This window comes from Camelus dromedarius, chromosome 2 (assembly GCF_036321535.1).
Source record: "Camelus dromedarius isolate mCamDro1 chromosome 2, mCamDro1.pat, whole genome shotgun sequence".
NCBI classification, from domain to species: domain Eukaryota; kingdom Metazoa; phylum Chordata; class Mammalia; order Artiodactyla; family Camelidae; genus Camelus; species Camelus dromedarius.
The window spans coordinates 50800007-50818833 of record NC_087437.1 but is presented as its reverse complement, the minus strand read 5'-3'; the positions used below and the strand labels follow the sequence as shown (position 1 = coordinate 50818833).

Below are 18827 nucleotides of genomic sequence, written 5' to 3'. Positions count from 1 at the left end.
TTATTCGTGCTTCTTTTCTCAGACCACACTTGAGTCTTTTAAATCTCAATGTGACCAAAATTTCAGAACAGCAAGAGTGGAGGCTAGGACCAAAATTTCAGCCTGTTTCCCGCCCTCTGCCATGAGGAGGAGGATGCAATCAGTCGGAAGGGTCCTGACCCAGAGCCTGCTCTCAGATGGGGGAGTGGACGACACAGGGGTGTTGCTTGCTGTCCATGGCTGAATCCCTGTGGGACATGCTGGGCTGTTACTCCATCACCTAGGAGGACTTTGTGGCCTTTAATGCCTCCTGCATTTTGAACTGTGTGTCCAGGGTAAATATAATCACATATTTGTACACTTATCAGGGATAGAAAAGGGACAAGTTTTTCCCAGATCTATTTGTAACTTTGGCCAGGATAGAATTGTGTTGAAATTCAGTTACCACTTCCCTTTGCCTTGTATGGGTTACAAAGAGACAAGTTTCTCCCTAATCTACACACATTAAAAATAGCAAGCAGGAAGCTTCCACACAGGACCCAGGGGCCCGCAGGGTGCAGCAGGTACCACCACCTCGGCAGGTTGTCACTGGCCATGCCCAACTGTTCCTGGAGAAGGAAAAGCCAGCTAGAAATTGACAGAAACAGCCCTTGGCATGCAGGACTGTGTGGGTCTGAGGCAGCTGCCTTCCCAGTGCACAGGGAGGTGTTCCTTTAGACGAAAGAGCTCCCACATTCTCTTCCTTACCCCATCTCTATGGAGTGGGTTGCAGGGCCTGCCAGCAGCAAGGGCTAGTCTTTGGGTCTTTTCCGGTATGGAACATGAATGGGGCTGAATTGAGCATGACCCCCTTCCAACAGGCCCACAGGTGTCAGGCATCGCTAAAAGCTGGGTGTGTGCAAGGTCATCTCCATGCACTGGGTCAGTGCAGCGTCCCAGAAACCCTCATGCTCTGTTGCAGCCAGCCAGTTGGGTCATCAGGCCCCTTGGCTGCGAAATCTTCAAGGATAACCATGTCACTCCCTTGCTGGGATACAGACTCTCTCAGCAAAACCTGGGCCAAAGGCAAACCAGTTCATTTCTATTCTTGAAAAAGGCAAATCATCAATTTTAGTTCTGTTCCTTTGGTAACCACAGGAGGCAGGTGAGAATGTCTCTGTTGGAAGGCTGGGCATCCTCCCCAGATTCCCATGATGAGAGACACTAGTCAGCCTCTCAGGGGTTGGGGAAGCCAGTGCTCCCCAAGGGTCTGGGAATGCCATCATGTTTGTCTTCTTAAAGTCAAGTGACCCGGACTCCACACTTAAAATTGTTGCGTGACTATAGCAAGGTCAGAATCTCTTCATTTCTTCATTTAAAAAATGAGACCAGGTAAGGGGTATGGTTGCTTAATTCACTTCTGTTGTCCCTTTTAGATCTTACCTCTTTAATTTAACATGTTTACTTTTAAGCACACCTCAAATATTGAGGTATAGTAACAGTAAATTGTATTTTAAAATCTTAATTCTTTTCTGGGGTCATTGTCTCTTAAATAGACTCCCTCAGGTATGGAAAAAGAATAATCCAGCTGTATTTTTGAGTATGCCTCTTTGTCAGACCACTGGCAGATTGTATTCTGAAAAACTGATTATATAACTCTTACTTCTGCTTAAATTCTCTCTGTTGTTGCCCACTTGTAGTTAACATTTTGTTTTAGAAAATTTGAAACATATGCAAAAGAACTGTATCATGAACTCCCAAAGACCTGTCAACCAGTTTAACAATTATCCACATTTTGTCAATCTGGCTTCATTTCCCCCCTCTCCTTACATTTTTTGGAAGAGGGGAGTGCTGGGGTATTTTTAAGCAGATCTCAGACTTTATGTCACTTTAATGAGAAGGCCTTCCCTTTTTGTAAAATATAACTACAATGCCATTATTGCAGCCACCAAAATTAACAGTGATGCAGGGGTTCTTTGAATTTTTAGTGAATTCAGAGTAGAAAGGATATTGGGTTTATCTGCTTTCCTCCAAAAAAAGTGGTAGAATTCACTGATAAGGGTCTTGGTGTTTGAGCAGCACTTGGCCTACCCCTTAAAAGACTGTCAGAAAGCAAATATAGGAAAGGCCTTTCCAGAGTGATGGATATAACTAGCATTTACTAAGCACCTACTATGTACATCCTCATATGCATCAGCTCCTTTAACCTTCACACCAAAGCTGAGAAGTGGAAACCAAGGCTCTCGGAGGAGCTTCCCAAATACAATCCTCTGATTCCTCAAAATTAAGATATCATAACATTACCCTGACTGACTCCATGCCCAATCAATAGGAGATACCCATTTAGCATCAGCATACAAAGCTATTTGGTTTGTGCCTTAATCTACCCAGATGTTTAACTGCTGTAGAATCAATAGCCAGCTGATTCTTTTGAGATTCCCTGGGAAACAGTTAAATGAGGATAATAAAATTTTAAGCAGAGAGAGCAGGAAAATGCCTTCTTTTTTCCAGCCCAGGCTAAGGGCTACCACTCAGTTTTCTCCTCTCTCTAATATCCTTTCCCCAAATGGATAGGATACAAATCTTAGTGCTTATAAATCACTCTCTGGGGTTAGAGGACATTGTTGAAAGATTTGAATTTTTGCTTTGGAAACCTATAAACTTTTATGCAGTAAGAAGCATCTTTATTTAGCAAAATGGAGAAATGCCTCCTTAAACATGCTTGGTAGTGGGAAGAGGCTTCTTGAAGTATTCTAGAAGGGGAAAAAGAAGGAATGGAGGTGACTAAGGAGGGAGGCAAAAAGGAAGGAAATGAAGGACCTTTTCTTCAAAAATCAAAGAACCTTCATAAATCCCAAATTGATTTTGTGAACCAGTTTGAGATGAACTCTGGTAACTTAGGTTGTTTATGTTTAAAGTGTCCTCTGCAGACCCAAAGGAGTGGGCAGACACCTAAGTACCTGCTTTGGTAATGAAGCCATCCCAGCAGGTTTACTGTGAAGCTACTGAAGCTTAAACTTCAGGGCCCCTTCCTTGCCTTGATCCCTCCTAAAGCCTTGGGAGATGCTCTAGAAATGTGTTTCTGTGCTCATGTGTATCAGCGTCAAACCACACAAAACTCAGATCCATCCCTGCCTGTCAGAAATTGAGTCCTCAAGAGAATGTGTGCATAACCATATCTTGATAAGTCCCAGATTTCCCTAGTAGTGGAGCTTCCCTTTCTTCCTTTAAATTCTCTTTATAATTTGAAAAGATTTAACCTAATTTTTATTTTATTTGTGCAGATGAAATTATGCAGCAGGAAATCAGGCCTTTGTTGGCAGTGGATATAATTGAACAACTTCACAGGCAATTTGCCATTCTTTCAGGTAAGGGGCAAATTCATATGCATTTCTGGATTTTGTTGGGTTGGGGGTGGGGTCTTGCTGTGAGGGCTCAGCCTCTTGAACTTAACTTGATTAACATTTTACTCAAGTCTCAGTCTTCTCTTAAGCCTCCCCCGGACTAGAATGAAGACTATCCAGCTGTAGGAGAGTGGGATCTCATAGATGTCCCTCCTTTTGCTGTTGGGTGCAATTTGGTCTTTCCCAAGGGAGTACATTTCTTCTAGGTTGTAAAGAACAGAGCTGAAAAGATTTTGAGGAAAGAAAAAGAAATAACTACTGACATCAGCTGCCACCATGATGTCCTTCCAATTTTCTTGCTGGATGTTCTACGAAGATCCAACCTTAAGAGAGTCTTGGTTTTAAGGGTTCATGAACATTGCTGAGGTTATTTGTTCTCTGAGAGATTTGTCTTTTATTCTTAGCTCTTGTGGATCTAATTTTAATACATTGATTTCATTAAGCATTTGACTGGGAATAAAGAGAAGCTAGTATTAATCAAAGGCTAGACATTTTCTGAGCCTAGGCATAACCCTAAGAAGAAAGTTGTCATTACTAGAACACTCTTCTTTTTTATTTGCTTAGCCCAGGGTGACATGACTTTAATTACTGAAACTTGAGGTACATACCAAACCTACATTATAGTTAGACCTTTCTTGGAAGGATGGGATAGTAAGATTAGATGTCCTCAACACATATCAGAGGAATAAGGTGGCAAGTCACTCTCTCCTTTTACATGTGTTCTGAAATAAGTAACAAAGTCATCTTAGTTATGTCACAGAGAGAATGTGTAGTTGGTATGAATTTTACTCTACAATATGGGATGTAAAAAATATCATATTTCTTTCCTTTCTCTAAATCTTACTTAATCTGCCCCAAACTCTTCATCCTGCTGAGTTTGAGAGAAATGTAATCTCCATGATTGGGATACCTCTCCCCATCTTAGAGTTATATCCTGGATGAGGGCATCTTACACAGTTCAGAACATTCTGGGGAGTTCTTTGGTCTTTCCTTGACATTGGTCACAGCTCAGATAGCCACTGAAAGCTCGATAAGAATGGGGTGCTCATTTAAAAAATTTCTGCTCATATTTCTAACGCTCAGAACAGATAGTAGAGCATAAGAGATGCTCAGGTTGGAATTATCCAAGTCTTCCTGGTCTGTCCTGTGAGGACAGTGGACGCTCTGCTCCCTGTATCCCTGTCTAGGTACCATCGTCTTGACCCTGGTGGGAGAGCCTAGCCAGCCTCCTGCAGCTGCAGTGTCATAGCTTCCCACAGTGAGCCTAGGATAGTGCACAACAAAAGGCAGGATAAAGACTGTCCTCTGGATTTTTGGCAACTGCTGCTGTGGCCCTCTGTCACAGAAGGCCCAAGGCCAACGGGCATCAAGGTCTGGAATGGATGATGGGGTGGGTGGAGTGGATTCTTATAGTCTTAGACCAAACTCAGATGCCTTAGTACGGAATTGTGGCATAGAAAATTACATGATGACTCATCTGGGGAAAGAGTCCAGTGACTGATTAACTGATGCATTTAAATATTAGAGTTATCTCTTTAGAGTAATATTGAGGTGTTTCTTTCTATTCTTATTTCTTAGAGATAGTATAGGGAAGATCATAAACAGCCCTAGACATGGATTTAGATTCTGCTGCTGACTAGCTGTATCACCTTGGGTAATTTACTTGCCTAAGCTTCATGTTCCACATTTATGTAATTAAGGAGATCATCATAATTTTGAGGATTAAAGACATAATGTATGAAAAATGCTTAGTATTGCAACTGCCAACTAAATGTTTGCCCTTTTTTCCTGATATATTTTAATCCCATAAAAATGTTTATTTTAGGATTATATAACCAAAAGCAGTCTTCCATTATCATAGAGTTTTTGTATGGAACCAAGACCATACTCACGGTGAATATGGTGTATAATGCTACAATTAAGTCAGGAATAGAGATAATTGTCACTCTTTAATGTAGGACGTAGGACTGAAAACTCACTCTGGGCCAAGAGGATACCTCTGCTTTAGGAAAGGCATTTTGACTGTTTCAAATATAATTTTTTCATTTCTGAGCTGCTTTTGTCAGCATGTTGCCTCAAGTTCGCCCTTCTTATGAGAGAGAAGCATGGATTAGCTGTGATAGCATTTGTAACACTGCAGGTCAGGAAGACTATCAGCAGCTATCAGGTTTTCTGAGTCAGCACCTTTTTGGAATTAGCAAGCCTGCTTTTCATCCTTAACTGTCTCTTTTTACCTGGCGGAGGCGCAAATGTCAGCAACGAGGCTGTTGAGGGTGCCTGTGTAGTAAAACAGAAATCTCTGCAGTTGGGTCTTTTCCCATGACTTTGGCAGCTCAGCTGTGGCCTCTGCTCTGAGTCACAGCAGTTTTCCTTTCCCAGTTCACACAAGCAGGGTGAAGACTCTTCTACAGATTCCACTGAGATGTGGAAAGAGGCCCCATCAACCAGGGATGCTGGGAAGGAGAGTATGCGGCCTTTTTTCTCAGTGAGGCCCCGAGTGTGGGGCCTGCTGTGCTGTGTGAGTGTGCTCCCACGATGGGTGGGAGGGCAGGGCTCATTGCATGATGCCTGACCCAGATTTGTAGCCAGCTGGGTTGAAGCCTCCGGATGGTGAGGCCTGTGAGCAGGAGCCATCAGCAGGAATTGGATGGTAACCAGGGCTGGGGCATCTGGTGGCTCTGACCTTGGAAGACGAAGATATATCTTAGCTAGGAAGCAAGAGGATATAACCAGGTTAGTGTGATGGAAACACTCTAGGCTTTGGACTCAAGACAATTCTAGGTTCATATTCCAAAACAATTAGTAGGTTTCTCATCTGTAAAGTGGGTTGTTTTAAGGATAATGCCTAGCATAGCATCTGGCTGCAAGAGAACTTAGCCTATAGGACGTGTTTGTTTGTTTTTCAAACCACAAAACCAGAGGTCTAGTGGTAGAAATTCTTGGTATTTGATCAGTGACTAATCAACATTAAGACTGGCATCTTTGTGATTCTCTTGATGTTTCTCTTGTTTTTAAAGTCTTGACCCCAAGATGGCTGCTGCAGCTCTAGACATTAAGTCTGTGTCCAAAGCAGGAAGAAGGAAAAGGACCAATGTTGGCTTCTTCTGCTCCTTTTGCTAGGAGAGCAGTAACTTTCCTAGAAACTCTTGGTAGACTTCTGTTTATGTCTCATTCCAGAACTAGGTCATGTGGCCATTCCTAGCAGCAAGGGAGTCTGAGAAGGCAAACATTTAACTTTTTAAATGCCACAGTGGAAGGTGGTCAGGGAAGAGGGAGTTGGGAATAAGTTAGCCATTTATCAATACCTGCCATAATGCCTTTCCTTTAATTATGAGAAGTTATCCTTTTATTTTTCTTTTAATGATTATTCTCCCCCTTGGAATTACTGTCCAAATTTCTCTCTTTCTCTGTCTCTCTCAACACATTTAATCCTTTTAGAAATAGTTAATAATGAAGGCATAAAGTACTCTTAGGTTTGTAGAGTCCCCGACATTTCCCCCTATATGCACACCAGTGGAGCCCTGGGTAGAGGTGGAGTTCCCAGGGGCAAGTGGGAAGTTCTCACCCAAACCAATGGAGAATGTCAAGCCAAGGAAATAAGCATAGTTAAAACCAGCATCCTAAGTCAGAGATGGAGCCAGTAACTTGGCACCTGGGAAATGAGGACCACTGCTAGAAGGTCTAGAGCAGTGCTGTTTAATGGACATATAATGTGACCCACATGTGTACTTTTAAATTTTGTGGTAACCATATTAAAAAAGCAAAAAAAAAAAAAAAAAAAAAAAGAAAACCAAAAAACAAAAACCACACACACACAGGAAATTAATTTTAATAATGTATTTTATTTAACCCAGTATATCTAAAATATTATTCCAACATGTCATCAATATTCAAAATTATTAATAAGAGACTTTACTTTTTTTGTACTAAGTTTCAGAAATCTAGTTTGTATTTTACACTCATAGCATATCTCAGTTTGGACTGGTCACATGTCAAGGGCTCAGCAGCCAGCTGTGTCTTGTGGCCACTGTATTGAGCAGCGCAGGTTATAGTGGTTCTCAATCACATTGGACCGAATGCCTCCTTTTTATAACAAATGATTTATTTTGCACGCCTCACCATCCTGAAATGAAATGTGTAGACACCTTAACTTGTACTAGTTAGGGTGCACCATACAGCTCTAGCAAACAGACTCCAAGGTGTATGGATAGTGGCTCAAACTAACACAACAGAAATTTGTTCTTACTGTTGAAAAACGGTCCAGCATGTATGTTCAGCAGGTATACATGGTCAGCAGACAACTTTTCTCCACGTGAAGACTCTTGAATGAAAGCTCCTATTACTTTGTGGCTCTTATTGCTGTTACCCATTTTGTGGCCTTCTTATTGTCTACATCTAGAAAGCAGACAGGGAAAGAGAGAAGACTATTTCTTTTTTTTTTTTAACTTACTTTTTGAAGAGTGACATTTATTTATTTAGTTTTTTTTTGTGTGTGTAGGGCGAGGTAATTAGGTTTATATATTTCTTTATATGTAGAGGAGGTACTGGGGATTGAACCCAGGACCTCGTGCATGCTAAGCATGCACTCTACCACTTGAGCTATACCCTCCCCTAGAGAATACTATTTCTTAAAAGTCTCAGCTTGGCAACAGTACACACCGAATTCCATTGACTTGAACTGGGCTTAGTCATGTGGATACACTTAACCACAAGGGGAGCTGGATAATTAGTTGTGTGTCCAGAAGGTGAACAGCCACCGCCCTCCTTATTTATGCCTATACTTAAATAAGTTAAAAAGTTAAATGTAAAGGACAGCTGTAATGTGAAGGAGAAACAAAGGTAAAGTAAGCAGAGTAAAATAATGTATTTCCATGTGTATTTCTAGCTATACTAGAAAAAATTATGAAGTAGTCAGGTGCTTACCTGTGCATGTGGAGTCACCAAGAATGTAACAGGGGCAAATGCTGAAATATGGTATGAGTAATCAGACATCCTGAGGGACCTTCCTGTAGTGATTTTCTGAAATAGTAAACAATTGTTGATAAAGTTCTGAACAAAGTAGAATATAATCGTCCCTCAATTTTATAGGGTAATTGCAATTCCTGGGAAATTCAATATACATTAAAACCGTTTAAAAATACTTAATGATTTGTGACAGCATGGGTGGAACTTGAGGGCATTAGGCTACATGAAATAAGTCTGGCAGAGACAAATACTGTTATGATTCCACTCTTATATGTGGAAGCTAAAAAAACTGAACTCATAGAAACAGAGAACAAGTTGGTTGTTGCCAAAGACGGGGATGGGGGAATGGGTGAAAGGGGGCAAAAAGTACGGACTTCCAGATATAAAATAAATAAGTTCTGGGGATGTAACGTGTAGCATGGTGACTGTAGTTAACAATACTGTATTGTGTATTTGAAAATTGGTAAGAGAGTAGATCTTAAAAGTTTTCATCACAAGAAAAAAAATTGTAACTATGTGAGGTGATGAATTTTAACTAAGTTCATTGTGGTGATCATTTTGAAGTATATACATTATATCAAATTGTTGTAACCCTTAAACCAATACGATGTTATACGTCTCAATAAAACTGGAAAAATATTTTAAAATACTTTATGATTGTATGTAAAACAAAGATTCTAGGATCAGATTACTGTAAATGGATTTTTTTTATGTATATTGAGTTTCTCATAAAACATTTGGAAATCAAACAGGATATGGGACAATTCTTTATTATGTAGGACAGATTATATAGTATCCCAGGCTGTGAGATTTCCCAAGTGCCTCCCAGGGAGTGGTACTGCCATTTTCCGAGCTAAAATCAGTTCTCTGGGGGAAGAGAAAGGGAAAATAGATATTGGGAGGCAAATAGCAGTAACTACCTTACTTTCTGTCTCACTGTTGGTCTTCAGCATCTTCCTATAGGATTTCCCAGTGTTCCAAGTGCTCCTCTAAATGACACACATCTTATGTCAGCCAACACCCAGACCCTTGTGGGAATGGTCTTATGTATCCCAAGCACTTGCCATTATTTTCTGCAGTAAAGCTAGTCCCCTACCATGTAACATACAGGTAAAAATGATACCAGGAGGAGTGAAGTTTATATTGTTAAGTCACCATTTTACTTAGTTCCAAAGAGTTTGGTTTTCATCTTCTCTGAAGGGGACTTCGTCACAATCTTTCTTCCTTTTGCACTTCCATGTTTCCTCGCAAGGTGGCACTGAATGCCTTGTTGTGGCTGTACTGCTGCATGGAGGCAGGCCTAGCTTCGTTTCCTTGGTGCCTCTGCCTAACAGACTTTTACGTTCAGCAGCAGGTGGTGTCCCCAGGTAACCTCAGGGCCTCTCTGATGTTCAGTATTTGTATTAACCAAGATATGAGAAAACTTCACCCATCTTTCTCTATTTAGGCATGAATAGCTTTAATTATAGTTAGTGAAAAAGGTAGAAATCATTAAATGATGTAATTATATCCTTGTGAATATTTGACGGTGTTTTGGTTCCTTGAAATGTTTTAGCCATTCTCTTGGCAAATATTGTTTGTATAATTAGTGTAGTGTTATAATGCATCTAAATTTAGTCTCACTGGAGATGCAAATTCTCTTAATTCACATTTCTCTGATACTTCCTATGGTTGTGAAACTAGAAAGAGGATGAATATTTACTATTCGAAAGTTGATATTATCCTGATCTAAACTGTTTCAGTCAACAAAATGAAGTAGCTCAATCTCCTTGTCAAAGCTTGACAAACAACTGATCTGCAGGTATCTTTTTCTTCCTTTTCTTTTCTTTTTAATTGAAGTCAGGTGCCTTTTTAAAAAATTTTAATAAGCATATAGGATTAATAAACAGGAATCTCCCAGAGAAGAATGACTAGTCATCCAGACAAATATCCCATAGCAATTAGTCTCTGAGAGCCCAAGACTCATAGTAACAATACTTACAGGAGACTTGTATAGAAAAGCCACAGTGCTGACTTACTCTTTATGTGATACAAATACTCACGTTTGCTTTGCAGCACATTCTCTCCCTTGAAACAAATTTACATGAACCATCAGGGTATTAGCAGAAGATGCTTCTCAGGCATGGATTCAGAACAGCAGTGTGCATTGGATGATCCTAATGGTGGTGTCATCAGACATACTGGTGACATGGTCTGGATTTTTGAGGTGGTGGGCCAGGACCCTCCCTCCATAAGATGGCTGGCAGCCTTTGCTTATCTGAGTCTCCCTTTTCTGTAGTTTCTTCGTTGATCTCACACCCTGAATAATCACAGAGTCCTCGTTAAACCACACCCTGCATCTATTTTATTAGATATGTGAAATATGTGCGGTCATTTGTAGTTGGCTTCCCTCGGGAGCCGTATTCCACTGAAAATTGTTTCCCTACAGAGGCGTAGCCTGGAAGGTGCTCCCAGCACTTCAGCTCATGTCCCTCTGGCTGGAGCCCAGGTTCCCCAGCTTCCTCAGTCCTCGGGGTCTTTAGTATCGCAGTCATTTTTTTCTCAGCCCTTCTTGACCAAAAGCAATACCTGACAGTTAAAACAACTTAAGTCTATATGTCCTGACAACTTAGTAGCTGTTTGAAAAGATAAATACACAAATTGAAAGAAAAAGTAATGTTTAACTTTCATTCTTACAGAACCACAGTTATCTCAAACCTTGCAGTCAGGCTGGACATCATCCCCCGCTTTTCCTGTTCCACGATGATTTTCATACTGCACTTGTTTTTTATTCCCAGCGGCCACCAAAACCCCAACTTCACAAAGATGCAATGGCATTCAAAAGAATACAGTGTAATTTAATGTTGAAATTGTAAACCATCTCAAGCTATTAGCAAGCATAATGTCTGACAGATGCCAACTATTACACTTTTCCCCCCAAATTTAAAATATTCATGGTGCCTCTGTGAGTTCACTGAGGCTTCCTAGGTATGTGGTACACAGTTTGGGAACCATGGGGCTGGAGCTTAGTCATGGCTATGCCTAGCTGCAAAGAAATTGGGAAATATAATCTATTTAATTTATTCTGGTGGCCTCTACACCAATGAATTAAATGTTTAAATACTAATTTTACATTTTTATTCTTGTAGGGTGTGTTATATCCCTGTTTATGAGTTATTGAAGGGCAGCTGATTATTGCCTCTTTGCAAGAATAATAACCATAACAGTGGTTACTTTACGGAGCACTTATATATAATAAACATTCTGCTAAAGTGCTTCTCATATATGCTCTCACTTAATCCTCACAGTACCTTTTGAGGTAGATACAGGTAATATTCCTATTACATAGATATATCTGTGTATGTAAGGAAATTTCTACTTAAGTATCTTGCCAAAAATCACATAGAATTTAAGTGGTAAGGCAGAATTCGAACCAGGCTGTCTGATTTTAGAGCCAACTTTCTGAACCACCATGCTCCTTTAGCTTTGATATTTACTAACTACAAAAATGAAGAACAATATTATGTATTTGTGTTGGCATTCTTTACTATTCTACCTGTGCTAAAATAATTAAATCATTATTACCTTTTGTACAGTAACCATCTTCAAAAGATTGAATTCTTACACCACCACTGAACAAGCAGGAAGAAGAGATACTTGTTCCAAATAATGCAGTGTTGACCTTCCTGAATTCTGCTCTGAAATAATATAGATGGAAAAATAAGAGGCTGATGCACATCTTAACTTGATATTAGTTGAAGTCCCTTACCCGCAGAGGTGTGACCTGAAAACATTTTGCTAACATCTTGATCCTCTATCTTTGTTGCAGGAGGCCAAGGGAAAGATGGTGCCCCCATCATCACTTTTCCAGAGTTTGTGGGGTTCAAACACATCTCACATGAGGACTTCCTGAATGTCATGACCTACCTCACCAGCATCCCCAGGTGAGCTGAACACAGTGCTCTGCTGCCTTCCTGGTCATGGGCTTCATTCTGAGTTTCCCATGTGGTGGGACTGGGTTGAGATGAGCACAGTTCACATTAGTATGTAATGGCCAGTTTCTCTTATTCATCAGTCCCAGACAAGGGATGTAGAAAGAAACTAGAAAACAAAGATACATGAGTATTGGTTTTGATCATGGTGTGCACATAGGAAATACTTCATAAACATTGTTGAGTGAATGAAAAATTGAACAGGTGGTGCTGCTTTTGTTCCTTCAGGTTCATTGCTCTAGATAAAGGTGATTCTGCTTTCCTGGGGCCTGTCGTTCCAGACACCTGGCCGCTGCTCGACCTCAAGCCATGTTAAGAATTATTTAATTTATCTCCCATAGATAGGGAACTTAGAGGTAGATTTTATAGTTGTCATTTTCAGATGGAGAGTCTAGGGCCCAGAGCAAGGAAACTTAAAGTCCAGGGATAAAAACTGCGCCAATAGCTGAGACCATAACAGAGATGTTTTCAGGCACCTGCTACTTCTACCCTCTCTGCCCTAGGTCTCACATATTTATGCCATTTAAGTCAATGAATAGCCAGGTCTGTAAGGAATGGAATGTGGGACAGAGTTCATATCAGTGACAACTATTTCACAGACAGAGATGGAGCTGGGCGTGGAGTCCAAACCTAGTTCTCCAGGAGAGCAGACTCGGCCAGGGAAGGCACTAGTCCCCATGCGTCTGTTTCATTTATGATATCATCTGTTACTTAACTGCTATGTGGTTAGCAGTTTACATAACAGCCAGGGGTGTGCTGTTGCTTTCCATCTGCCTCTTATGATTTAGAGGTAAACGCCAGCTTTTTGATTGAAAGGCCACCTGGAATCTGATCCCACCAGCAGAAATGAGGAAGTTAATTTGTTTGCTTTAATCGAACCCACTCTAAGATTTTGTTTTTATTTTTGTCTTTTACCCTTCTTACTTCTTCAGAGAAGGCTATGGATTTATTTTTGATCCACTTCTTCCAAGTTCAGTATTTAAATTATATTTCACCAATTCCCATCCTCTCTGCCTCTGATCCCAGAATCTTGTATACATTACACAGACATGAGAGGACTTGGGCTTGGTTGGTTTGAGGGAAGGATGCTGTACGTCTCTGTCCTTTGGTCACGCAGTTCACTCTGCAGGAACACCTTTCCCGCCCTTCTAGGCCTGGCTAACTCCTGCACAGTCATCAGCCCTCAGTCGGATCTCATTTCTTCAAGGAAACCCTCCCTGACCCCAGTTCTTCTCTCACAGACTCTTTATTTCCACAGAACCCTGAGGGTACTCCTTGTATAACACCATAGTATATGGAAATTATTTCTGCCTCTCCCATTAGACTGTGAACTACTCGAGTAGAGGCCAATGCTTTTTTTTTTCTTTTTTTATTCCTAGCCCTGCCCATAGTAGGTTCTCAAGAAGTAATGTTGGTAGAATTTCTAGTTCTGATACTATTCATTTCAATCAAAGGATATTTGTTGTAGCCAAGAAGGAGGACACTGACAGAGAGGGGAGAACCGCACTGTACACTCCTGCCTTTAACTTCCTGGGTTATAGGGAGTTGAACCTGGTCTCCCTCTTTGGTTCAACTGCATTCCAAACATTGACCTACCAGTTTAGCAACTTCCTCTGTAAGGAGCAGCAAGAAGAGGGTGAGCAGGGAGGTGGGCAACAGGTAGAAGTGCCTCCTCCTCATTCTCATCATATTTGTTTTAAACTCACTGCCTAATTTTACTGAATTCCTGGATGCAGTCATATGCTCAGTGAAATGGGTCATTTTCATCTTGTCCTTGCAGCCTTTTCCAAGTCATGTTGAGGACCTTACATTGAGTGTCGTGTGACCCAGTGTAGAGAGAAGCATCGAAGGGTAGAAACCCTAGCTCACAGGCATAGAAGCTGAGACAAATCAGGGAGCTACTGTTTAGGCCTGATTTCCTCTTTCTGCTCGATGCTCCTTGCATAATTTCTTGTAACTAGGGAGTGTTTTCCTTTCCTAGAATGCAGTTTGTCTTTTGAGAAAGAGTAGCTATGACCAGTTATTCCCCTTTCCTGTTCCAGCATTTGTTCGTACTTACTTGCTCACTGCCTCCCACCTTGTTCCTTTCAACATAAAACAGAGACAATGGGTAAGAAGACCTGAAAGGAAATTTGACATGAATCTTGCTTTCCAGTTCCCATTTCAGATTCCAAAGAATGAAACCACTACTGTTCCTTTTATGATTCCTATTTATCATAATTTGTATCTTCCTAAATATTACAGTCATTACCAGGCACCAGAGTTTTTCCCAGGTTTTCACAATGTATTACAGGCAGTCGGCAGAGAGCTCATGGCATAGAACAAGCAAGAACTAATGCACTAGAAGAAGAGAATGGCAGGATGCTTGGGGCAGGGATAAGATATCTTTGTGCCTGAAGTGAATGAGGATCTTTCACTGTGGTTGGGTTGGGTGAGTGCAGCATCTCACTCTTTACCAGATCTTTGCTGAGTGCCAGCAGTGTGTAGAGAGCTGTGTTAGGGGCCATAAAGGACCAAAAATGCCATAAGACAATGCATTGAATCTCAGGAAGCTCATCACGTGACTCTGTTGTCATGATATTTTGTAAAATATGCAAACAAGTTAATATAGGAGCTCAGAGGAGAGAAAAGTTACTTTGGACAGGAAAAACAAGGAAAGCTTCAGGAGTAAAGTGGCTTTGAAGATTGGATACAATTTCCACAGGTAGATCGAAGAGGGACATTCCAGAGAGAGAGAACAGAATGATGTTTAAGAGCTTTGGACACAGCCCAAACCTAGATTGAAATTCAGATTCTATTGTTGCCTCACTGTGTGATCTGGGGCAAATGACTTGGCTTCTATTTCTAACCCCCATGGATTTTGAAGTGTTAAATAGAACGTGTTTGGGGAACAGACTATGCAGACTGCCCAGAGCAGAGTGAGGCTCCTTTTCAGATAGTAGTGAGAAATGAGACCTGGAAAGACAATTGGGAACAGATTGGTTTTCCACCAAGTTGAGGAGTTTAGGCACAGTGAGCAGGACGAGGCCATTGGAAGTTTTGAGGAGGAAAATGACAACCAGATGGACTTGGTGGTGGTGTGCAGGGTGGCCCAGAAAGAGTGGGACAAAGGAGGCAGGGAGACTAGTTAGGAGCTTCTACACTAGGGTAGGTGCAAAGTGAAGGGGAAGTGAGCTAGCAAGATGGCAGAAGGACTGGATGGAAAGGGATGGACAGGAAGGAGAGGTATTGGGGACTGGTTGGGGTGGGGGAGGAAGGAGAGTGAGAAACTAATGATGGTGCTCAGCTTTAGGAACTGTGTTCACCATCTGATCTTTTCACTTCTACGTGTCTGGGCACATGAAATTGAGGCCTCATTTTAAATGTGTTTCCAGTGGTTACAGATTGTCTCTAAGTGTTTTGAAAAGGCATTAGTAAAACATTCTGAACAACAGAGATAGTCAACTATTTTAAAATCACAGTTGTTTTTCCAAAAATCAGTATTTGTATAACTAAGCCTGCATTTTTATTACCCTATTCCTCTATTCAGTTTCTTTGTTTTACTCCCATTTCTGTGTTCATTACCTGAAAGGGATTAGAGAAAGTACTTTTTGTAGATGGTAACAAGAACTGTATTTCATAACAGTGTGAATTTTATTTGCTATTTCTAAAGGTCTTTTTCTAAAAGGAATCTGTTGAGAGGCCTATTTAAGTTTGAAGAATCTATGTCTATTTTCCTTCTGGAGATCCAGTCTTTGAGAAGAGTTGTATCCTCTTTTTAAAATTTTTAAATTTATTTTTTGTGTGTCCTCTTTTGTGATCTGCTGTCTGATAGAATGCTGTCTGACAGTTCTACTTTAGGAAGAGAGGGGAGACAGTGTTACTATTTGGCCTGTGAATTATAATGAGACTTGCTCCTTTGTATTAGTAGACTGAATGGGATTATAACAACTTGTCAGCTCTAGAAACCAGCCTTGTCAGAGAAGTGAGTTCAATCTGGGCCTCTTACTGTTATGAAGGCAATGGAAAACTCATTGTTAAGTGGCTTTGAATAGTACTAATGGAAAAGTGCTGCTTTGATTGAGTAGGCAGGGTGAGGTATGGTATTTCCTGGACTGGCTATGGAATTGCTCCCCCAGAATCAAGAAAATGTAATCATTCGTCTGACTTCTAAGGATAGAGGTCCAGAGTGGGGAGCCTTGTTGGGCTGCTGTCTTGTCCAAGGTGGACAGTTTTGCTTCAGAGCCCTCAGGAAGGATGCCTTAAGAGGCCAGACCTCTGGCACCCAACTGAGTAAAATTAGAGAGCACCCCATAGATTTATTATGAATAGTGACAATGGCCAGTAAGTCTTATATGTGGAGAGAATTTTAATGGATTATACTAGGGGGCAGAAAAAATTTAATATGCCAGGATCCTGTTCTTCTAATGTAAGAGCTAGGGGTCTGACGTTGTTTCTCCCCAGGAGAATGACCTAGAGTGAGTATAACAGCTTTTCTTTGTTCATTTGTTTAGATGATTGTTTTAGAATACCTGTGCTATATCCTGCTTGTGTCATTTACCCTGTGCAGGTAGGAGACCACTTTCCCTTTTCTGATGTATGTTCAATTCAGTTTTCTTAAACATTCAAAATACAGCCCCTTGCTTGAATTTACAGGTACTGGTGGTTATAAATATCTGGAATTCGGTCTTACTCAGTGATATTATCAATTATAAAAAAGATAATTCCTGTAGTTCTGTGGGAAATGTCATTGATATTTTGACAGGGATTGCAGTCACTCTGTAGATTGCCTTGGCTTGTATGATCTTTTAACAATTTTAATGCTTCTAATCAAGGAACACAGTATATCTTTCCATCTGTTATTGTATTCAGTTTCTTTCATCATTGTCTTATGGTTTTCTGAATACAGGTCTTTTACCTCCTTGGTTAGATTTATTCCTAGGTATTTTATTCTTTTTGATGTGACTGTAAATGGAATTGTTTTCTTAATTTCTCTTTCTGATAGTTCATTGTTAGTATATAGAAATGCAACAGATATTAATTTTGTAGTCTTCAACTTTACTGAATTAATTAATGAGCTCTAATAGTTTTCTGGTGGTGCCTTTAGGATTTTCTATGTATAGTATCGTGCCAACTGCAAATAGTGACAGTTTTACTTCTTCATTTCCAATTTGGATTCCTTTTATTCATTTTGTCCTTGTCTGATTGCTGTGGCTAGGACTTTAAAAACTACATTGAATAAAAGTGGCTAGACTGGGCATCTTTGTCTTGTTCCTGATCTTAGAGGAAATGCTTTCAACTTCTCACCATTGAGTATAGTGTTAGCTGTGAGTCTGTTATAAATGGGCTTTATTATGTTGGGCTATATTCCCTTTATACCCCCTTTGTTGAGAATTTTTATCATAAATGGATGTTAAATTTTGTCAGAAGCTTTTCCTGTGTCTATTGAGATGATTATATGATTTTTATTCTTCAATTTATTAATGTGGTGTATCACATTGATTAATTTGTATATATTGTATATATTGCATCCCTGGGATGAATCCCACTTGATCATAGTGTATCATTGTTTTAATGTATTGTTGGGTTCGATTTGCTAATACTTTGTTGATGATCTTTGCATGTATGTTCATCAGGGATATAGGCTTGTAGTTTTCCTTGTTGGGGGTATCTTTGTCTGGTTTTGATATATGGTGATGCTGGCTTCATAGAATAAGTTCAGAAGTTTTCCTTCCCCTGCAATTTTTTGGAACAGGTGGTAGGTGTTACCTTTTCTCTAAATGTTTGGTAGAATTCACCTGTGAAGCCATCTGGTCCTGGACTTTTGTTTGATGGGAGTTTTTTAAATTACTGATTCAGTTTTGTTACCAGTAATTGGTCCATTCATGTTTTCTATTTTCTCCTTGGTTCAGTCTTGAGAGAGTGTACGTTTCTAGAAATTTGTTCTTTTCTTCTAGGTTGTCTATATTTTTAGCATATAATTGTTTGTAGTAATCAATTGTACTCATTTGTATTTCTGTGGTATTGGTTGTAACTTCTTTTTCATTTCTGATTTTATTGATTTGGACCCTCCCTTTTTTTCTTATTGAATCTGGCTAAAGGTTTATCAATTTTATTTGGAGCAAATAATTTAAAAATTCATATGGAAAAACAAAAGACCCTGAATAGACAAAACAATCTTAAGAAAGAAGAACAAAGTGGAGGTATCACACTCCCCGATTTCAAATTACTCTACAAAACTACAGTAATCAAAATAGTATGCTACTGGCACAAAAACAGACACATAGATCAATGGAACAGAATCAAACCCACACTTATATGGGCAATTAATCTATGACAAAGGGAACAAGAATATGGGGGAAAATCCAGCCTCTTCAACAAGTGGTATTGGGAAAACTGGACAGCTATATGCAAAAGAATCAACCCGGACTACTCTTTCACATCAAACACAAACATAAATTCAAAATATATTAACAACTTAAATATAAGACCTGAAACCATAAAACTTCTAGAAAAAAATAGGTGGTCTACTCTTTGATATCAGTCTTTG

At 40.0% G+C, this 18827-nt stretch overlaps 1 protein-coding gene across 13 annotated transcripts in view; it reads left to right on the top strand.

Moving 5' to 3' along the window:
* The window catches only part of MCF2L2 (MCF.2 cell line derived transforming sequence-like 2), a 210608-nt gene that overhangs the window by 30372 nt on the left and 161409 nt on the right, over positions 1-18827 (top strand). For 12 of the 13 annotated variants that reach the window (XM_031452036.2, XM_031452021.2, XM_031451998.2 and 9 more), the window contains exons 2-3: positions 3243-3326; positions 12136-12250. In XM_031452036.2, coding sequence (XP_031307896.1) covers positions 3243-3326; positions 12136-12250 — 199 coding nt within the window. Of the gene's footprint in view, positions 1-3242; positions 3327-12135; positions 12251-18827 lie in introns of those variants that run through there. The other variant, XM_031452041.2, reaches the window with a different exon arrangement.